The following is a 23,022-nucleotide window of genomic DNA, read 5'->3' on the forward strand; positions in this document are numbered from 1 at the left end:
TGTGGTTTTAAATACTTGAGCTCATGAACGAAACCTAGCATTCTATATACATAAGGCTGTTTTGCGTTTAGATGTCTAGTGTGTTTATAAACATTCCCTCTGGCAGCTGAAGAGTTAGAGGCTGATGGGCACCCCTCTGCCTCTCCCCAAAGAGCCAGGTCCAGCCATCTGGTTCTCCTCTCCTTCCTCTGGTCTGTGTGTGTCCCCGCCTGGGCCCCAGTTGGCCACGTGTCAGCAGACCTTTTGAAATCCCTGTCCTTGACTCCTGCTCGATGCACACTAGGATTCCTGCTTCACAGAGTGGAGGGAATGTGGACACCAGGGGTGTGTGGTAAGCCCATTTTCAGACCAGGAAATAAAGACGGTGAGTCTGCCATGTTTCAAGAACTCTGTTTGCAACCTTGAGACAGGTAGGACAGCTGTCAGTGAAAGCAGGGTTTGGTTGTGGAAGCAGGTGCTCAGCAGAAGGCTCCATCAGTAGACACACTCACCTGAGAGGTGTGGAGATAGTGGAGGATGCAACATGAGCACTTACACGGCGGCCAGAGACAGGAGCTCCCAAAGGAGGGGTGTGAAGATTCAGGGAGTAACGCAGAAACCAGGTCAGGGGACCCACATCTGGGGAGGGGGTTTCAGGAGGGAAGAGGGGTGCTGGTGAGCAGTTATCAAGCAGCGCAGCAAGGAAAAGGAAAGGTTCTTGAAAACAGCAGTTAAATTTACTTTCAAATTTTTACTTCAAGTATTTTTATTTTTAAAATAATTTTTAAATAAAAATGTAAAAAGAAACAGCAATGTTGTTTATTAATTTCTTTTAATAATTCTTGAAATCTTTTGATTATCTTTTCCAATAGATGTCCCTGTTTTATGAATAGTCTTTATGGGTTTATATAAATATGTTGTTTATAGAATTCAAACAGTACAGAAATACAAGTAGGAAAAAAAAAAACAAAAATTGCTTCCCCAGATAAAATATTTTTGTCACCCTCCCCAGAAGTGATCAGGGTATACCGTTTTCCAGTTTGATTTGTTTGTGCTTTCATGTATTTAAGTTCCTATGGGTAGCGTATTTTTTTATGTTAGATCATTACTGTTCATTAAACATTTCAAACTCAAACTACAAGAACAAAGTCTATGGGGTGTTAGACAGTGGTGGGTGGGAGGTGGGGGCATGGGATACCAACTCAGGAGCTCATGTAGCAAGTCCACTAACAGGTTTTAGTCTCCCTCTACGTTTATGTGTACGTATGTGTCTGTGTGTAAACATGCACCACTTGGCAGTGATTTCTTTCACTTAAATTTAGAAAAATTTGCATAAATATATATATCTATCTATAGCTTTACTTTCTAAAAATGGCGTTTCCGTTATATGAATGTTGTCATTTTTTATGCATTTGTAAATGGGTATATTTCTAGTAAGAACGCCACATGTACTGAACAATTTTATGCTCTCATGTTTCATTTAATGCTTTAAACATTTTTACATTATTCATTTCTTTCAAGTTTAAATAAACTGGTACATTCATAGAATGGAATACCATGTGGCTTTAGAAAGAGTGATGTCGATTATATACTGGTGTGGAAAAATAGCCATCCTAAACTATTAGGTAAAAATATATATATATGTGTTTGTGTGTATATACACACACACACACACACACACACACACACACACACACATACACACATTGCAGAACTTGTGGTATGATCTCATTTTCTCAAAAATAATAAGGTGTTAGTATATATATAGATAGATAGATTTTAAAAGGTTTAGCAACACATTTGCAGTTTCTGCGTTAAATGTTTTGTAATGTTTGAACATTGTACATATCTTTTGTTAATCAGAAAAAAAAAATAAAGCTACAGAATTTCTGGAAAACTTGGCTTAATGGTTACTTAACATTCCATTAAGAACTTTGTAATTTATTAAACTTCAATTTAAAAAATCGAGACTTGTGAATATTCAGATGATCATGTGTGTACACCAATAATTTCTTTTTCTGATTGTTGAATAATGTACATCCTTGTTACTTTTAAACTATTTTAAAAGTACATTTCAAATACTGTTTTGAACTAAATTATTTTTTAAATGTACATGGTAAATTCAAGCAGTACAAAACAATATTTTGCTTTTTGCCTTAGCAGCTTGGACTTGATAGGCTCAGCCCTGTTGGTTCCCTTTGACGTGGCTGCCCTTGCCCGGTTTTCCAGACCACTCCCCGGGTTTGCAGCAGCCCTGATGCCATTTGCTGGCACTGGCTGTTCTCCTGCAGAAAGTGGGGAAATAGAGGCAGTGAGACTCTGACAGCCTCCAAACCCTGGAACCAGCAGTGTCTTGCTTCCTGACTCTTCTCCAGCCTTCTTCTTCCTCTGCAGTTCCCCCCATCTTAAGGAAAGTCGTAATCACATAAATACGGAAATACCATGATCCCAGTTTATCTCAGCAATAAATCCCATGTGTGTTTAGTATTTGTATATGCATGAGGAAATGTGTGGAAGGGGGAAGGCCAGGTTTGCAACGTTATTGGGGGAAGGGAAGGAAGACAGGAAGTCGTGGTGATGTTAAATGAAACTGGATTATGCAAGTTGAATAACAGTGTTACCGCCACCATTTTGTGACTTCATATCATAATGGCAAGGAGCAGAAGTTGGCGCAGACAAAAACGTGGGTTTGTGGGCAGCTCTGGCCTTGGCTTTTGGCCGTTGGCCTTGCAGTTTGGGAGAGGAGGCCCCACAGAGTGCAGGTCAATAGGAAATGAAAAGCAAGTCTCCTCCCCACCTCCGGTCACTCTCTGGGCTTAACCGTTGACATTTCCGTATCCTTCCAGAAACATCCTGTGCAAATACAAGCACGTATATGTGTACCTATAAAAAACTGTGGTTCACAAAAATACTGTTTTAAATAGTCTGTCTTGAATTACCAGCGAATTTGTACTTTTATTGACTGTCCGTTTGTATTGTGAGTTGACATGGGTCCTTTTTTGAAAAAGTTACCTTTTGTTACTAATTTGTAAGATCTTATATTCTGAAGATTAGCCCTTTGATGGCTGTGTTACAAATTTCCCCGTTTATTATTCACTTTTTAAAAAAATAAACTTTTGGCTTTTTAGAATAACTTTTGATGCATGGAAAGACTACGCTACTCTGTTGCTTAAGTTTTTTTGAGTCTTAATGGTTTAAATCACTTTATTTTGATGTGTGATTAGAGTCAGAATTTAATTACTTTGGAACAGCTCTGCAGTTTTAACCGTGCAAGTTTCTTAAAGGCTCTCCTTTTCTTACTGATTTGAAACTGAGTTCTTACATGCGGTACAAGGAGTCTGTCTCAAGTATTTTCTCATAGATTAATTATTTTCTCTTTGCTGTGTGTGGTGCTGGGGATCCTCATGGCTCTTTATGTTCCTTTTTTTTTGAGTTATGTTTTCATATCCTTGAAATCACGTTTTGTCACCTTTTGTTTCTGTTCATAATGTGGTACTGGTGGGAACTGCCAGCCTTTTCCTTTCCGATAGTCCTGCTCCCCCTGACACTTCCCTTCCTACTCCCAGTCCGCAGCTGCTGGTAGCAGGGTGGGGTGAGTCGAGGAGGCCCCTGAGGAGCAACAGGAAAATGGTTTGGTGGTTACTTGTGAAAGGTGAGTTTGGGGAGTTTAAGAAGATGTAGTCAAGGAGTTGGTCTGTTAGGAGCCCTAAGCCTTGGACAGATTTTGCCTCTTTCAGTGGCCATGGGTAGACTTGTTTTCTGAATCAAAGATTTGGAAATGGACCTAAAGGTACCAAATGGGCCTAAAGGCCATGCCTTGGTCTCTGAGAACAACTTGGAGCAGGCAGGTTTTCCCTCCACAGCTTTTGGTTCTTGGCACTGGAAGGGTGGAGTAGAGAAGCAGACAGGTCTCCAGCCAGCGCTGCGCACTGCTCATCCGAGCCTGCGGTTTGTGGAATGAGGCCTGAGTCGGGGTGCTTGCACCAGCCCCCCTCGGCAGGCGTGGTTCCAGGGGTCACAGGCCAGCACGACTTCTGGAGGGCTGTGTGTGTGGATGAGGCCGGGTGGGGTGGGCTGTGCTCATCCTGCCAGAGGGTCCCTTTCCTGACCTGCTCCCCAGGACTGTGTAGCCCTCCTTCCAAGACCTTTCTCGGGAGGTCTGATAGTGGGTGTGGGAGGACGGGGAGGAGATGGGGAGTGAGGTAAGAGGGGAGGGGGATTAGATGACAATAAATGTAAAGCAGAGAAGGGAACGGGGAGAAAAAAGAGACGAGGTTTGATTGAATTCAACAATACCAGGGCTTCTGGGTTCCAAACCAAGGCGGTCTCCCAGCTGGAGCGAGGGGAGGAGAGCCCTGGACGGTGGGGAGGGAGGTGTCTCGCCAGGCTCTTGTCCAGGTGAGTGGGTGAGGACCAGGCAGGTAGGGAAACCTGGAGGCCACAGCGCAGCTGGTCCGGAGGACTGAGCCCAGGAGGTGGCCCCTCTGGGTGCGGAGGGGCGTCACATGCAGGCTCGGGCCGATGGCTCTGCAGTGGCCTTGGGGGCATTACCTTCTGAACCCCGGGCCCCTTATTAGTTAAATGCAAGTTAGGGGAAGATCGAATGCCTGGCATGTAGCAAGTGTGTTGTGAGTATTAGCTCTGTCTGCTGGAGCTTTTCAGGTGGAAAGGACAGAGGCAGTGGCTGCCTTCGTGGAGCCTGCAGTGTCGGGCGGATTCAACAAAGGTGGGGGGGGGCGGAGACCGGGATGGGCTCCTGGACGGTGGGTGCTGGCTGGCGATACGAGGTGTTCTTACCTTGTTTAGGTTGCGGTGACTTTGTTCTGTTGGTCTTTTCAGAACAGGCTCTTGGGTTTATTTACCAGTTTTGTTCATTTTGTGTGTGTGTGTGTGCATTAATTTATGCGTTTATTTTCACGATTCCTTGGTCCCTTAGTTTTGGCTTGCTTTGACCTTATCAGGATGCAAGTTTTAGTGTTAGTTCATGTTCATTCCTCCTGTTTAATGAAAACTTAGGAGGAATGCCATGTTGGTTGTTCTTTTGTTTTTGTTTTGGTGCAATGACTTAATTTTAGTGAGAACAAAGTATGATCACCATTCACCTTGGTGGGTGTGGCCACCTCCTAGACATGCACAGTCCAATAAGTACTTTCCTAGGGCGCCAGTAAACGCCAGCGCCAGCCTTGTGGTCTTATCTGATGCCAAAGGCCTACTCTGATCTTCGAGATGTGCAGTTGAGTAATTGGCAGGAAACTGAGGTGTTGGCTGTCCTCTCTCGTCACTTTTGTTAAAGCTGAAGTATATCATTTAGTCCTAAGAAAGTTTCTAGTTTGTATTTGAATAGTTAATTCCTTAACCTCATTGAAATCCTGTCTTTATTGTCAATTTTCCATGTTTGTATGCTTTCGGACAAGTCCTTTTCTGGACTCTGTTTCATTCCATAAAACATTTATGTTATTGCGCCCTCACCATTATGTTGAAAGTATTTTATATGTTTGGATCATTTTACAGGCCACCACTACCCCCCCCACCTGCCACACACTTCTCCTCTCTATTCAGATTTGTCATGTTATTCCCGTATATTTTTTTCCAGAAGAGCTGGATAATCAATTCTTCAGTTTCCCATCCTGAAAAAACAAGAGATTTTTATTAGAATTGTATTATAATTTATGTTCAAGGAAGAATTGACAACAATTTCCATGTTCCCACCCAATTACATGATTTATTTAGGACTTGTTCTGTGTCTTTCCATACATTTTTAAAATGTTGTTTGGAGAGAATTTGTAGGTCTTTTTATTAAATTATACGGATTTAAGGTTTTTTGTTTGTTTGTTTTTGCTGTTAGTGGGATTGTTTTTCCTTATATTTACTGATAAGGTTTTCCAGTTGAAACCAACGCTGACCTTTTCCGTGTTTTTGGCTTTCATTTGCTGTTCTTTAGTTGCAGTAGCTAGGATTTTTTTACCCTGTTAAATAGTAGCTGTTGTGAAGGGCATCCCTTCCTTGTCCCAAACTTTAGCTGGAATACTTTAGTGTTTAATAGCATGCTTGCTTGCATTTGTTTGGGACAAATCTTGATTATGTTTAGATGGTCTCCCAGTCTTACCCTTTGCTAAGAATTCATAAGGAAATGATGTTGATATTTTCAAAATACTTATATTTGTAACGATGCTCATGGCACACGTGCGCACATACACACACACTGTTTTAATCCATTATAAGAACTCACTATGTGGCATCATCCTTGTATTCCTGCAGAGACCTTTTTCTTGTGCTGTTATTTATATTTTGCTAGAATTAACTTATTAAATGTTTTGCATATATATGCAAAAATGTTTATTGCCACAAATGTTGACAGAGCACCTTTTCTGTGAGTCTTATAAAATACAAGGATGAAAAATGTGATAGAAGACCTTGCCCTCACGGACTTTGTGGTAGGGGTTAAATACTGGTGCTCCAGTTTTCTTTTGAGTCCATATATCATCAAGCACATCTCCAATTTTTGGATACATTTTTATTGATGGACTTTCTGGGTCATCCTTCGAAAGACTTCCTACTCTTCTTTACATTTCCTTTGATGATATCAAGCAAACCTGTAGAATCTTCCTCCTCTTTTTGCTTGCTGCTTTCCTCCCTTGGCCACCTGCAGATCCGTAGCTTCTCTTTTCTTCAGTGGTGGGTGGTGGGCGTGGCTGAGGCCATGGAGGCAGACGCTGGGCTGGGGCATGGGGCCCAGTGGGTAGAGCAGTTCCGCTTTTGATTGGCCAGAGGCGGTCACGGGAGGAGCTCACCTGGGAGCTGGGTCTTCCCTGAGAGTCAGGTGAGTGTGGGGCCCAGGCAGGTGTGACGCAGCATCTGGTCTTTCATTAGTTGCTTTTTGGGCTGAAAATGGAGGGGAGGGTGAGCCAGGGCTGAGAGTGGTGTCGCTCTGCCAGTCAGACGTCTAACCTCTCACGTGGCCCACCTGGTGCCAGGCAACCCTGCCGGAGAAACTTGACCAGGACGGGCTTTGACTGAATTTGAGTTTTGGTTGCTCTGACGTGATTTGTGCCCAGTCTTAGGACTACAGTCGTGTCATTACATGTTCACACGAACAGGTGCTTCTGCTTACTTGTTCCCTTCGCTTCACCGCTAAAGTAATGCCATCGGCCATAGCTTAGTGGCAGTGACTATTTTAGTGCTGAAGGTTTGAATTAGATGTTAATACAAGGATTTTTAATCATATTGTGCAGCTGATTTATTTTAATTTTTTTTCTTTATTGTCCATTTTTTTTCTCTTTTTTATTATTTTTTTTTTCATTTTTATTGAGATTGTTCAGATACCATACAATTATCTAAAGATCCAAAGTGTACAATCACTTGCCCCTGGCTACCCTCATACAGCTGTGCATCCATCACACTGAATTTTTGTTCAATTTTTAGAAACATTTCATTACTCCAGACAAGAAATAAAGTGAAAGATGAAAAAAGAAAAAAAGGAAAGGAAACTCTAATCCTCCCCTATCCCTAACCAACCCCCCTCAATTGTTGACTCCTAGTATTGATATAGTACATTTGTTACTGTTTAAGAAAAAATGTTGAAATACTACTAACTATAGTATATAGTTTGTAATAGGTATATAGTTCTTCCTATATGCCCCTCTATTATTAACTTCTAATTGTATTGTCATACATTTGTTCTGGTTCATGGAAGTGATTTCTAGTATTTGTATGGTTGATCATGGACATTGCCTACCATAGGATTCAGTTTTATACATTCCCATCTTTTGACCTCCAACTTTCCTTCTGGTGACATATATGACTCTCAGCTTCCCCTTTCCACCTCATTCACACACCATTCGGCACTGTTAGTTATTCTCACAGCATGCTACCAACACCCCTGTTCATTTCCAAGCATTTAAGTTCATCCTAATTGAACATTCTGCTCATACTAAGCAACCACTCCCCATTCTTAAGCCTCGTCTTGTATCTTGGTACCTTATATTTCATGTCTATGAGTTTACATATTATAATTAGTTCCTATCAGTGAGACCCTGCAATAATTGTCCTAATGTGTCTGGCTTATTTCACTCAGTATATTGCCCTCGAGGTTTTGTCATCAAACCATTTTTTTTAAATATGGTTTTGTTCACTCACCATAGATTCCATCCCAAGTAAATAATCGATGGTTTTCTGCATGGTCATACATTTATGAGTTCACCACCTTCACCACTATCTATATAAGAGATTCTACATTTCTTCTACAAGGCAGGAGGGAGAGTCAGAGAAGATAGAGAGGCAAAAGAAAGAGGAAAAAAAAATGACAGCTAGGAAGCAGCAAAAGGAAAAATAACCTTAAATCAAAGTAGAATAAAGACTCAGACAACACCACCAATGTCAAGTGTCTAACATGCCTCCCCATCCCCCCCTCTTATCTGCATTCACCTTGGTATATCACCTTTGTTACATTAAAGGAAGCATAATACAATGATTCTATTAGTTACAGTCTCTAGTTTATGCTGATTGCATCCCTCCCCCAATGCCTCCCCACTTTTAACACCTTGCAAGGTTGACATTTGCTTGTTCACCCTCGTAAAACAACATATTTGTACATTTTATCACAATTGTTGAATACTCTAGATTTCACCAAGTTACACAGTCCCAGTCGTTATCTTTCCTCCTTCCTTGTGGTGTCTCACATGCTCCCCACCTTCCTCTCTCAACTGTATTCATACTTACCTTTGTTCAGTGTACTTACATTGTTGTGCTACCATCTCCCAAAATTGTGTTCCAAACCACACACTCCTGTCTTCTATCACCCTGTAGTGCTCCCTTTAGTATTTCCTGTAGGGCAGGTGTCTTGTTCACAAAGTCTCTCATTGTCTGTTTGTCAGAAAATATTTTGAGCTCTCCCTCATATTTGAAGGACAGCTTTGCTGGATACAGGATTCTTGGTTGGCGGTTTTTCTCTTTCAGTATCTTAAATATATCACACCACTTCCTTCTTGCCTCCATGGTTTCTGCTGAGAGATACGCACATAGTCTTATTAAGCTTCCTTTGTATGTAATGGATCGCTTTTCTCTTGCTGCTTTCAGGATTCTCTCTTTGTCTTTGACATTTGATAATCTGATTATTAAGTGTCTTGGCGTAGGCCTATTCATATCTCTTCTGTTTGGAGTACGCTGCGCTTCTTGGATCTGTAATTTTACGTCTTTCACAAGAGATGGGAAATTTTCATTAATTATTTCCTCTATTATTGCTTCTGACCCCTTTCCGTTCTCTTCTCCTTCTGGGACACCAATGATATGTACATTATTGTACTTTGTTTCATCCTTGAGTTCCCGGAGACGTTGCTCATATTTTTTCATTCTTTTCTCCATCTGCTCCTTTGCGTGTAGGCTTTCAGGTGTTCTGTTCTCCAGTTCCTGAGTGTTTTCTTCTGCCTCTTGAGATCTGCTGTTGTATGTTTCCATTGTGTCTTTCATCTCTTGTGTTATGCCTTTCATTTCCATAGATTCTACTAGTTGTTTTTTTGAACTTTTGATTTCTGCCGTATACATGCCCAGTGCTTCCTTTACAGCCTCTATCTCTTTTGCAATATCTTCTCTAAACTTTTTGAATTGATTTAGCATTAGTTGTTTAAATTCCTGTATCTCAGTTGAAGTGTACGTTTGTTCCTTTGACTGGGCCATAACTTTGTTTTTCTTAGTATAGGTTGTAATTTTCTGTTGTCTAGGCATGGTTTCCTTGGTTATCCAAATCAGGTTTTCCCAGACCAGAACAGGCTCAGGTCCCAGAGGGAAGAAATATTCAGTATCTGGTTTCCCTGCAGGTGTGTCTTAGAAAATTGCTCCACCCTTTGATGCCTCAGGATACTGTGCTTTTCTGCCCAGCAGGTGATGCCTGTTAGCCTGTAATTCTTGACTGGTGTGAGGAGGTATGGCCGTGTTCCCCCAGGCTCTGGGGTCTGGTTCTGAATGGAAAGGGCCCCACCCCTTTCCTCCTAGAGAAGACAGACCCCCCAGGTGGAGGTCATCAGCATTTCAATGGTCTCTCTCTCTCTGCTTGTGGTGTCTCCACCCTTCCTCGAGTCACAGCCCTGGAAACTGAAAATGGCTGGGGCTTTCTCCACTGAGCCGAAAAAGAAACAGATAGTCCCCTTCAGACCCAGTCCAAGGTGACCCTCCGGCTCTCCCAGGTCAGTCGTCACCCAAAGCCTCTGTCTGTTTTTTGGGGATGCGTACCTGTAGTGGGCAGTTCACACTCACTACTTAAAACCCCAGTTGGAGCTCAGCTGAGCTATATTCGCTTGCTGGGAGAGAGCTTCTCTCTGGCACCATGAGGCTCTGCAGCTCGGGCTATGGGGGAGGGGGTCTCACGACTTGGATCCGCAGGTTTTACTTACAGATTTTATGCTGTGTTCTCGGGCATTCCTCCCAATTCAGGTTGGTGTATGATGAGTGGATGGTCTCGTTTGTCCCCCCGCAGTTATTCTGGATTATTTACTAGTTGTTTCTGGTTTTTTGTAGTTGTTCCAGGGGGGACTACTTAGCTTCCACTCCTCTCTATGCTGCCATCTTGCCCGAGTCCCCTACTTGTCCATTTTTGTTCTTAAATGGAGATTTGGTGGTTCAAAAGAAATAGACATTTTAATGTTCTAAAACATACAGCCAAAATAGCATCCAGAAATACGGTTTATACCTGCAGCAGCCAGCCTCTCCATACCCTCATCCGCATCATTTTTTAATCTTTTAAATATTTGCCCATTTGATAGGCAGAAAAAACTGTCCCTTGTATTATTTTACATTTCTTTGGTTTCTGATGCTAAATACTGGCTTTTGTCATCACTTATTTTGTGAACTGCTTATTAATGTTCTTCTTTTCATGTTGGGCTATTTATATTTTTTCTAAGAGGTTTTTACATTTTGAATGATAACTGTCATCCATTGCAAAATATCTTTTTTCCTCCATGTCTGGTTTATTTGTTTTAATTTGGGTTGGTTTTTGTGGTCTGGAAGTTTGGGATCCATCTTTGTTTTCCTGCCTCCCCTGGGTGTGGTCCTTCTCGAGTCTCTGCCCCTGGAACTGTGCTTAGACACTCTCCCCGTCCCTGCTCCTCGGTCTGTGAGCCATGCTGCTGTGACCACACTTCTGAGCTGGAACTGTGTGTGCCTGGACAGGGGGCTGTAAGGTCAAGTTCAGAGTTACAAACGCTAGGATAGGGGATCACGTTGTATTTACAGACTGATAATTGATGAGTATTTGAGGGGCATATTCAGCTTCTAACTGCAGTTTCCATAAATTTTTAGTGGGCCTGGAAGTTTTAAAGTTGATTCTTCGGGTTTTCTAAATTGCCTGTCATGTCACCTGCAAATCATCCTTCTCCAGTTACTTGGAAACCACCTGTGAGTGGGGTGGGGGGACCGCGGGCTCTGGGCCAGAGTGGACATGCTGGTGCTCCCGTGCCCGCAGTGGGCAGCATGCCTGCCAAAGGCCTTTCCTGGGGTTTTTATTTATTGTTTGGTTTTAACTCTGAATTTATTTTTTTGACTAGGTAATACATGCTAATGGTAAAAAAATAAAAACAAAAAACAAAAGGAGAACATACAGTGAAAAAGTAAGTTGCCCTTCCTCCCCTGGCCCTAGTTCTCTTCTCCAGAGGCAGTCACTGTTAATAGTCTCATACATCCTTTTAGTAATAGTCTGTGCTTAAATAAGCACATTTTATAGTTTCTCAGAATGCCATGCACACTGTCGTGCTTTGTTTTGTACTTAACTGTCTCGGAGAGCATCCCATATCTAATAATTCAGAGCTGCCTGCTTCATTATTTTAAAAGGTTGTATAATAATACATTATGAAAATGCCATGTTTGGGCTATTACCAATAATACATCAATTAATATTCTTGTACATATGTCATTACACATGTCTGGGTATATATCTTGAGAATAAATTCACAGGAGTAGAATTTATAAGACAGGATGTATACATTTTTAATTTTGGTGAGTAGTCAAATTGCCTTTCATAGTATTTACATTGGCACCAGCAGTATATGAGTGTGCCTGTTTCTTCACATGCACACAAATATAGTATATTGTCTGTATGATTATTGCATTCCAGGGCCCTTTTTTTCTCAGATTATCTTCTTTGCCATTGTGGAAGTAGTAAGCAAGGTCTGGTTTCTTAATATTTTCCTCTTAAAAATCATATTTGTTTACTCTAATCCTGAATTTCTTGAGAAAGGGAGTAATTTTTTTTTGTCCGAGGTTGGCATCTACCTTGTGAGGGGATCTGTGAGCAGGCAGGTGGTCATGTTAGTGAGTGGGAAGTTGTCCCCCTCTTTTCTCGGCTCCAAAAGGTTTTCATAGTATGGTAAATACCTTGGTGGTGGAAATTTTATGGGGAATTGCTCCTTGAATCATTTCACTTTTTAAAATTTCTTCCCTGGTGTTCATAATTTCCTCTGCTTCTTGAGTCAGGTTTGGTTATTTATCTTTCCTCAGAAAAATTACTGATTTCTTATCAGACTTGTTGATCTTAGAGTTGTTATGTTTAGCTTTTTACTTATTACATTGGTGCTTTATGTTTCAAATACATGCTTTTTGGCATTCACGTAATGTAGAAGTATATAAAATCAGAGTTATTCTTATTTCCTGGTTGTCAGCCTGAAAGAATCCTTGCTTCAGGATTATAAGTTTAATGTCTTTTTCTATATTTTGATTTTGAATTTAACATTTTTATAAATGGTGTGAACTTCTTTTCCCATATGATTGCCAATTTTCCTATTGCTTTTTATTGAATAATCTCTATTACTGTGTATTGGATAGTCTAGACTTTCCTTACTATTTTTAATTGCCACTTGTACAGAATACCCATGTAACGATTCTTATGTGAATTGCTTTTTCGGTCATAAGTTGCAAGTTTGCTTTTTTTTTTTTTTAATTTCTTAGGCTTTGATGGTTTACACAAGACCATCATTCATTATTTTTATCAATTCTTTCTGCCTTTAGGCATCCTATAAATTTCTTACCCTGAGATTACATTAAAATATTTCTTAAATTTTGTGTTTGGTTTTTTTGACCTTTTGGTATATGAATTTTCAAAATATTGACCCAACTAGACAACTTCTAGGTCAAGTTTAGACCATTGTCAAGTTTCCCAATAGATCTCATTAATAGTCTCATTGAAATTGAATTAGCTGTATATATTAATTTGGAGGAGAATTTAGCACTTTAATAAAATGCCAGATCTGTGCATTGTGTGCCATTATCCTGGTATATTTTCCAATTTTTTTTTTTTTTTGTATTTTGGTGTAATTTATAATTTTACTCACAGAGGTGCTGTTTACTTTCAGTAAATCTTTTTTTCTTTTTGTAATGGAACCTTCTCCCTAGTTATTACTCATTGATACATATTGGGGGAATCTGTTATAGATTATTGCCTTATTGAATGATTATAAGGTCTTTTTCCATTGATTAGCAGTGTTTGAATAGACACTCCAAATAAAAGAATGATAGTTTTATCTCCTTCTCTATGTATAACTTTGATTTTGTTTTGGTTTTGTTTTGTTTTTTTCCCGGTCTAGTAGTGTTCAGCTAGAACTCCATGTAAGAATGTGCAATAATGGCAGTGTTATGTGTCCTTTCATAAACGAGTTTGGTCTGTAGTTAGTGTTATCTGTGTTTTGGGCTTCTCAGTTATTCTGGCTTCTTGAAGACAATTTGGAAGATTCTGTTTCTCATCCTGGTTTGGTTTATGTGACTTGGGGATTGTCCTTTAACTGAGGATTGATACAACCTCACCCCTAATACTGCCCAGTCCTCAGCCATTTGGGGAGTTAATTCTCCGACACTCTTTTTATGTTCCTTCCATATTGATTAGTCCATGTATCTTTTTCTTTAAAATGTCTGCAGGCCCTGTGTTTTTGTCTGTTCCTGAAGCCTTGAGGAGTGGAGAGCTGCTTGGTCTGAAGTTGCAGAAAGGATCCCATTCCCAAACAGGTGATTCCCACACCTTTGGGCGTCCTGATGCCCCTGAAAGGAGGGGCTAGTCCGGGGTTGGGGGGAGGTGGTCAGAATTTCCCCTTGCGTCAGTTCACCGCCAAGCAGGACAGGGCAAGAATGGCCTTCAGCACTCTGCTCCTCCGAGTGGCAGGCCCTGGTCATCCGGTTCTCAGGAGGCTGGACACTTTTCCTTCCCTTGCTTGGAAATTTTCTGCCCAGCAGAGGCTTTTCTGGTGTCCTCCTATCCAGTCCTTTGTTCTGAAGGAGGGCATTTGGGGAGAGAGTCGTCAGGTCCCCAGGCCTCAGGATTGAGGTGTGTCCTTGGTGCTGGAGCTCCGTGGGATGGCTGTGGAGAGCGTGAGCTGTCAGCAGAGAGAGCAGGAAACTGAGCTTACTACGTTTATTTCCAAATGATAAAATGGTTTGAATGGCTAAAAAATCTCTTTTCCCCATAGACATTTTTTTTTTTTAAAGTTAATTTTGAACTTGCTGGTTTTCCTTTTAAAACAAAGGCAGAGAATTTTTGCTGAATAAGGTTTTGTTCTCTAGAAGTAAAGCCAGAAGTACAAAACTGTCAGGTAAGTTAATTCATCGACCCGTTTTTGATCCCACTTGCCTGCACCAGTACTGTGTTAAAACATAGGGGTCAAAAAAAAAAGAAAATATGTGAAAGCGTTTGTACGTCTTTCTCTGAGAGATGACTCAGTAGAGTGAGCCTTTTAACATTAAAGTTTCTCTGGCTCCACCTGCTTATTCTCCAGAATTGAAGGGTATAGCAGAAGGGCCGCAGTTCTGCGTCCCCCAGCTTTCCGCTAGCAGACCACCACAAAAGGCAGGGAGAGATTGTCTTTAAAAAGTACAGGTTTGTTAGATAGAGAAGCGTCTAGATGAAGACTATTAGCGCTTTCTGTGTATGTTTTTTTAATGACTACCTACTAGCCATATCAGTGAATCTTTTTAACTTACAGGTATGTTCTCTGGCCCTAGCACAATTAAGCTAGAAATCAGTAATGAGAAAATAACTTACAAAGGAGACCAATACTTTTGAAAATTTTAGAGACACCCTCCCTGATAGTTCATACATGAAGGAAGAAATTGTAATGAAAATCAGAAAGCACTTAGAACTGACAGATAATGAAAAGACTACGTAAGCAGACTTACAAGCAGCTGAAACAGTTCAGATAGAGGGAAATGTATAGCCTTTAACTGGTTACATTAGAAAAGAACAAAAATTGGAAATAAGCTTTTATCCCATCTAAAAAGTTTTATTTTAAAGGACAAATAATGAAAATAAAGACAGGTAAGGAAATAAATGAAATAGGTAAAGAAACAATAAAGAGGGTGATCAAAGCGGAAATTTGGTTCCATTTTATTTTATTTGTTTTGAAAAAAATAAGATTTTTGGCAAGTTTGATCAGGCAAAAAAAAAATGTCATGGCATCAAGAAGCTTGATGATCATTTTATCATGTTTTTGCTGTTTATAAGAATAATTTATCCTTCATTTGGAAAATGTTGGAATCACAAAGAAATGGGAAAGTAAAGCTTTCCCCATTGGTATATTGGACTTCCACCCTTCTTCTCTTGTTCTTCGTATATATTTCCACAAATATGATACTACCATTTTTTCATGACCTGTCCCCCCGTAGTTTGAAATATGCCATGGAGTTTTAGCCATGTGACTTCAGTATTTAAACATGATCTTATTAGCTGCATAGTATTATATGAATACATCAATATTAGATTTGTTTTTCCCCAATGGCCAGTGACTGTTTTATATAATAGTGCAGCTACAGAGAAGTAAATCAGTGAAGAGGAAATAAGATCACTTGAAAACACATCACTGAGTTGAGCATTTTAAAATGTGATCTGTATTTTTATATGTCGTATACTGTTTTAATAAATGTCTTAAAGGGAAAAATGCCCAGACTTGGTATCCCCACATTCCCCTCCTTTCCATTTTTGCTAAGAAAAAAAACACCACATGCAATTTTGGTAATGGCTAGCATCATTTTCCACGTGCCATGCATTGGGTTATTAGACCCTTTGGGTATATGTTCACTTATTCAGGCTTCAGAAATCTAAGGGATGGAGGTACTGTTATTCCCGTTTCACACATGGGGAGACAGCCTTCTAGACTTACTTAACATAACGTTGCCCATGGTCGCATGACCATTGACTGTAACAGAGCTAACTCCTCAAACGTAGGTCTGTGCAGTGCCCACGGGTCATGCTTACAGTCTCCATGCCAAGGCAAACTGTGTAGCGATGTGTGTTCCTTTGTGTCAGGGGATTTTTGTATCTCATCCAGCCTTGGCCTGATCCCAAAGCCTTGTTGACGCCCTGGTAGAGGAGCCCCACGCTGCTGCCTGGTCTCAACTTCCGGGACATATGTATATCTCCTTACAATCTGCAGGTCCCTGAGTACTGACTGTCACAGGCTGCTGCATCTTTCCTGTTGACCTATTGAAAATTTTACTTAGAAAAATGCTGCTTCCAAAACACTTGTCTGCCACCAAATCTAAGAAGTCCTGGGCCCCAGATCTGTATGAGCTAGACAGTGACTTGACTAAGGAGCCGGAAGCCATCATAGAAGGAGGCACAACTGACTCTGAATTCTTTCATCAGAGGTTTCGGAATTTCTTCTACGTGGAATTTGTTGGGCCCCAGAAGACCCTGATCCAACTCCGAAACCTCTGCCTCGATTGGTTGCAGCCGGAGACTCACTCCAAGGAGGAGATTATCGAGCTCTTGGTCCTTGAGCAGTACCTGACCATCTTGCCAGAAAGGATCAAACCTTGGATACAGGCCAAAAACCCAGAGAACTGCGAGAAGCTAGTTACTCTGCTGGAAAATTACAAAGAGATGTACGAACCAGAAGGTAAAACTTAGATTCCAGGAAGGGTGTGGAGGTGGGCGTAGGGCGAGACCTCCCTCAGGCTTTTCCACCTTGGCGCTCCTGAAGTCGGGGGTGGCCTAGTTCTGTCCTGTGGTGGGCATCCTGCTGTCGAGCAGCACCCTCGTCTCTGCCCTCCCCTGGTGGTAGCCAGACATGTCTCCAGCTGCTGCCACGTGTCCCTGGGGAGCAGAGTTACCCCCATTTGAGAACTACCACCCTGAAGTGTGAGAGGCATGAGCAGAAAAGGAAAGGAAGATGTGTCAGTGGAAGAGAACCCCCACATAACAGTCCCTTGACCCAAGTGCGAGTCTTTTTCTGAGCCGCTTTTGGGAAACAGTGGTCTGGAGCCACAGAAAGTCGTGCTCTGGCTCTTTCATTTGAGATAAGGTAGGAGAGGTCACAGTCACATCCTCTGCCCAGGAGTTAAATTGCAAGAGTAATGGAAAGCTATTGAAGGGTCTGGAGTTGACGCAAGGACTGGAGCAGGCCTCTTACAGAGGTTGGATTGGGAGGGTGGAGGGCAGAAATAGAAAATGACCAATTTAGGAAATATATGAGAATATATGCAAGACGTGGTAACGCATCTTCAAATCAGTGCTTTTTGTCCTCCTAGAAGACATTGACTGCAAAGACAACATGAGCCAAAACAGAGGAGAGTCCCCACCACCACGCCCCGTGTCCCCACCACCACGCCCCGTGTATTCTTTCTGCAGTAAGTAGCCCACTCGGGTGATAGCTCGCTTCACCCCCTGGAAGTTTGTAGACGACGTGGAGGCTTGTGGGTGTCAGGACCTCAGACACAATGGCATGCCGCCCCCCAGAGTGCCTGGTGTTAGTCACCATTCGGAGAGGGGGTGGGCAGGGGGGCTGATCGGTGACGTAATGATGAGGCCTTTGGATACCAAAGCAGACCCAATATGTAGGGAAAATACAATTTTTTAAAATTGATGCAAGTATTTTAAAAATATTTGGAATTTGAAGCAGGCTGCTTTAACCTGTGGCCCCAGCCTCCCCAGGACAGGTAAAGTTCATTTCCCTTTTATCTCCAAAGCCATTTGGTTGATATTTTGGTGAGCTTTTTTAAGAAGCATTGCTTTGGGAGAGGGTGTGCGTTTTGTTTTGTTGGGTTTTATTTCTTACAGTAATGTAATGTGCACATTGAGGTTGGTTGGGGTGAGCCATACTGTAGAGGGAAGACCGTGCTCCTGAACTTAGACTTGACCATTTAGGAGCTGGAAAACCTGCAGAGGGCTTGAAGGGGCAATGGACATGTGAACTAAGCTTTGGAACCTGCTTTGAGCAAGCCCCACTTAAATGAAGCCCCCAAAACAGTGTTCCAGGTGTAGGGGCATGGAAAGAGTCCAGACTGAGCTTGGGAGTCAGGAGATCTTGGTTTTGGATCCATCTCCTCAAAGGACAGATGAAGCTAACATTCCCTTCCAGGTGGGTGCATGTGCACGGGAAGGAGAGACGTGTGGGAAAGCACTCTGTTAACTGCTGCTCTTGTCTCATGTCACTAGGTGCCCGGGACCGGAGGGGCAGAAGCAGAGACGTGGAATTCCGAGGCCGCTGGCCATATGCCAGGAGTTCTGGGAACCGTAAGTCACCTGCTAGGCCCTTCACCCCGATCCGCGGGCTCAATTGCACGTCACCAAGGGAAAGTAAGTGGAGTGAGAGTGGAGGCGGCAGGGTGTGCAAGGCCTTGGAAGTCAGTTGGAACTGTGTTCTGGCTCTCCCAAAGTTCCACTTGTATGGCTGTTTACACATTGTTTTTCTTAAGCTGACACCCTTTTTTTTTTAACTAGAATTTTAGTTATTAAACAAACTGCCACCACGAAAGTTGAAAAATAGTGTAAACTATCATAGATAGAAGGTATAGTGATGAAAAATAATCGAATTGAAACAGTGTGGTTAACTACTAACTACAGATGCCTGCATGGCTTTGAGCAAGTGTTAAGGGTAGAGACATCCTGTCCCCCAGCTTGAGACTTTCCCTGAGTGTTTAAAAGGGAATTGACAGGGAAATCCTCATTATGTCACCATATTGTTGGTGAGTGTACCACCCGAAACCATCTGTATTGGAGGAACTCAGCAGTAGGTATTGGAGCAGCCCTGAAATTTTTGATTAGGAAATGGACATCATCATCAGGACTAACCTCTGCGATGGTGCACAGGGGCCCCGGCTCTGGTCCACGTGTGCTGCTGCTTGCTGCAAGTCTCTCTCCCACCACCTCCGTTTAACAGCTGGGGGGACGGAGGCCCAGAGGTGAAGTATATACTGGAGAGCAGAGCTGGCGGAGGCGCTGCAGCAGCCAGTAGAGCACGCAGCTTCAGATGTGATCCAGAACATCCTTTGGGATCCCTTAGGAGCAGGAGGGTGTGGTCCCTGGCCCTGCTCTGATTCTGAAGTGTGGCAGGGTCTGCTGTGTTTGTTAGGAGCCTCAGAACCAGGGACAGAACACAGAGAAGGAAAAGCAAACCTCAACACTTGACCACACACACACACACACACTCTCTCTCTCTCTCTCTCCCCCCCCCCCCCCCCCTCTCTCTCTCTGTCTCTCTCTCTGTCTCTCTCCTGCTGGATTCAGAGGATGTGCCCCAGGGGCAGGTCTGGATCTGCGGGTCCATCTGGTCTCCTTCCTTCATCGTGCCTTTTCTCTTCCCAGGGTTGCCTCCACGCAACCTCTCCCTGCCTCTGATAGAGAAGACAGCTTTTGAGATGGAGAGAGAAAACAGCAGCAGAGGCTCTGTGATGGGTTATCGGTCCCGGCCCCAGGTATGCCTGTGTTTCATCTCTTTCCTGAAAGGCCGTCTGCATTTTCACTGCAAAGTGGCCCTCCCAAGGGGAAGTTTTCATCCGCCCACTAGAGTCCTGTCTGGGTGTGAGAGCCCCGTCTCTCCTGCAGGGAGCCCCGGCCTGTCCCCGTTGGTGACAGACGGCCTGGGGAACTGCTGCCGTTTCCTGACTCATCCACCTGGTCATAGGAACTCTGTCCTGCTCAGCATTTATATCACTTGGTAGGCTGGTCAGGTTGGCTGTGTAGTGGGCTTGAAAAGCAGAATGATTTGGGAAATCTTTCTGGTCTTCAGTGGGGAGCCAGGAAAGCTGCAGATCAGCAGAACAGACTGGTGAGAAGGAGCAAAGACTTGGGAGCGGATGGGAACTGGGTTGAAGCCACCTCTGCCGCCTGCTGTGTGGCGTTGGTCCATTTACTGTAAGCTGAGCCCCAGTTTCCTCATCCATAAATGGGCACGGTGAGTCCCTCACCAGGGCTGCTGTGAGGAGTGGGGGGATCATACACATATGAAAAACACCCAGTGGGACTCCTGGCTCACGGAAGGCACACGCTGTTAGCGGTCATCGTCTGAGGGGCTGCGGGGGCGAGGGGTAAGGACATGGGATTTGAGCCACCTCCTTGAGGCAGGGGGGGTGTCACTAGTTGCCCACAGAGTAGAGGAGGACCACAACGTGAATGGGGCTTGGACATGAAGGAGTCCAAAGGTTGAGCTGAACCTTCATTTCCTTTTACAATTAAGTGCCTCCCTGTGTTAGGCAACGGGACCCAGGGGTAGAGCAGTCCCCCCCGGCCAGTTAGGGTCCCTGCCCTGGGGGGCCTTCAGTCTAGCCGCAGAGATGGGCCTTGGGCAGTCACAAAGGGAAGTTTCTGAATATGGTTATAACTGCAGATTGTCCCAGATGCTCTCAAGGGCAAATACAGGGTCGTTGGCAATTGTAACAGGCCTCGATGTGGATTTGAAGGGAAGATTTCTTCAAGGCAGTAACACTGGACATGAAGGATGAGGAGGAGTCAGCCGCCTGGCCTTGGGGTCGGAGCGTCCCGGGTCGGATGCAGCTGCGGTGAGGGGCAGCCTTGGTGTGTCCCATCACACGGTGCTGCCTGTGCAGTTAGGGTATCATCAGTGGTCCCCACGGCGGGGTTGGTAATGCACCGTCGTCGAGGGCTTTGAATTCTGCCCTGAAAGCTCTGCCCCTCTCCAAGAGGCAAACAGGGACTCTTGGGTTTCTGAACATTGGACTGTAAGCTGGTGACTTAAATGATCAGTGATCCTGACGAAATGGGAAATACAAGAACAATGAAACTGTGCTCATTCGTGTGCACTGAAAAGTAACGGTTCTTGGAAACGTTTGTAGACACCAGTGTTGTTATGAATACAAAGTTTTCCTTTGCTTTAAGGCTACCCACTTGCATAGGTTACTTTAATTTTAAATTGAAGTATCATTTTTCTTTCATATTAAGCAGTGTAGTTCAAAATTCAGTATGCATTCTTCTTACTCAAATTAGGCAGATAGAAAAATATAATATTAAAAAAAAATAACGTCTCCCTTTCCTTTTGCCTTTGCCCATGGGGTCAGTTAACATCAGGGACGAGGCCCTCACGAGGCTCTCTCACAGTCCTCCTCTATACATATTAAAATCTTACCACTGAAGGTCCCACCCAGGGACCTCCCCAAAACCTTTGCTCACTGTTCCAGCCTTCCCTAAACTGTCCCTCTACTAAATCCTTTTAAAACTTATCTTTATTTCACTTTATTATTAATTTTTCTCTATTTCATGAGTCTTTCCTCTTCAGCAAATTCTAAGCTGCATGAGGGCAAAGAATATGTGTTCTGTGTCCTTTGTATCTTCCCCAGAGTGTATAGCACCAAGGTAAAAGTGTAAAACAGGTCCCTGGTAAAGCTCACCCCAAGCACCATGAGCACTTGCTGCATAATGTTGCGTTCGTAGCGCCCGTTCTGCTGTCCTTCCCTTCCTGCTCTGGGCACTCATGGGAATGGAGCCCCTAAGCGGTATATGTCTGCCATTTTAGGGTGCAGAATCATACCAGGACGTTGTGGGTCTCTCTAAAGACAGGAAGTCTCAGAACCCCATTCAGGACAACATGGAGAATTACAGGAAGCTGCTTTCCCTGGGTAAGTGGTTGCTTCTCTCAGTTGCTCTGAATCCATTCATTGGAGTGTTTTGTTAGCGTATTCTTTTGAAGATAGAGTGTTGTAGGCCATGTTAATATAAACTGGACTTTAAAGATCATAAAAAAACCTCCAAAAGATTTCAGGAGGGGGAATAAAGGATGAGACTTGTGTTTTTAAGAAATCACTCTGGCTTTGGGTGAAGATTATATTGTACAGGGTCAGGGAGAACAGGGACAAGGCTCTTGTCACAGGAATTGATATATTTATTAGTGAGGTTACAGTGGAGACTTTTAAACCATGGAAGTTTATTCACTCACGGTTTTGAGACTGGGAACATGTCCATGTAAGGCGTCTTCCCAGCAGTGCTTTCTCCCAGAAGACTGTGCCATTCTGGGCTGGCTGCTGGTGATCCTGGGCCCCTCTGTCACATGGCAGGGCACACGGTGGCGTCTCCTGGTCTCTTCTTTCTCTTCTGGGCTCCAGCTTCTTGCTTTCCGTGGCTTTCTCGCTCGCTGTCTGAATTTCATTGTCTTATGAAGGACCCAGTAAGAGGATTAAGACCCATCCTGTTTGAAGTGGGCACTCTTAACTGAAGTCACCTCATCAAAAGGCCCTGCTTACAATGAGTCCACACCCACAGGAATGGATTAAATTCAGTGACGTGTTTTTCTGGGGGACATAACAGCTTCCGACCACCACAGAGACTAGTGAAAAAGGCTGTCAGCATTTAAGGAGCTAGTTATAAGAATGTGACAACTAAAAGGCACTAGATTTAGGGATAGATGGAGGACTTTGTGTAAATTTCTAGGGGGAGTCAGAATTAGTTAAAATTAGAATGGGGTTAAGGAATGAATAGTGAGGAAGTGAGATGGCTAATTTAAAAAAATGCCTCAAAAATTGGTGGGCTACTTCATATTTAGTACCTCAGAGAAAGAGATAAATTTAGCCGATGTGTTGGTCTCCCCACTCCAGTATGAGCCACTGAATTATTTGTATGAACACAGGGGTTCAGCTTGCTGAAGATGATGGGCACTCACACATGACACAAGGCCATTTGTCAAGGTCAAAGAGAAGCGCCTACCCAAGCACCAGTCGAGGTAAGAACTAGGCCACTGGAAGGTAACGGCCATTTAGTCGGTGAGTTGGGAGCAAATGCACATACGGATGAACGCTTCGTGGTCTTTATTCTCACCAGCATTACAGAAGGCTGCTGTCCTTGAAGTCCCA

The 23,022-nt window shown here is 43.1% G+C and overlaps 2 protein-coding genes across 11 annotated transcripts in view; one reads left to right on the top strand and one right to left on the bottom strand.

The window, feature by feature from the left end:
• Window positions 1-23,022, bottom strand: part of LOC119520940 (zinc finger protein 805) — a 603,985-nt gene that overhangs the window by 286,254 nt on the left and 294,709 nt on the right. The window lies entirely within an intron of this gene.
• The window catches only part of PEG3 (paternally expressed 3), a 37,267-nt gene that overhangs the window by 6,978 nt on the left and 7,267 nt on the right, over window positions 1-23,022 (top strand). For 7 of the 10 annotated variants that reach the window (XM_037818807.1, XM_037818808.1, XM_037818811.1 and 4 more), the window contains 7 exons: window positions 13,873-13,959; window positions 16,377-16,841; window positions 17,473-17,571; window positions 18,380-18,457; window positions 19,529-19,638; window positions 21,693-21,795; window positions 22,800-22,892. In XM_037818807.1, coding sequence (XP_037674735.1) covers window positions 16,448-16,841; window positions 17,473-17,571; window positions 18,380-18,457; window positions 19,529-19,638; window positions 21,693-21,795; window positions 22,800-22,892 — 877 coding nt within the window. In that variant the 5' untranslated portion in view covers window positions 13,873-13,959; window positions 16,377-16,447. The remainder of the gene's footprint in view (window positions 1-13,872; window positions 13,960-16,376; window positions 16,842-17,472; window positions 17,572-18,379; window positions 18,458-19,528; window positions 19,639-21,692; window positions 21,796-22,799; window positions 22,893-23,022) is intronic. The other 3 variants (XM_037818815.1, XM_037818814.1, XM_037818813.1) reach the window with 2 other exon arrangements.

This window comes from Choloepus didactylus, chromosome 27, assembly GCF_015220235.1.
Source record: "Choloepus didactylus isolate mChoDid1 chromosome 27, mChoDid1.pri, whole genome shotgun sequence".
Classification (NCBI taxonomy): Eukaryota; Metazoa; Chordata; class Mammalia; order Pilosa; family Megalonychidae; genus Choloepus; species Choloepus didactylus.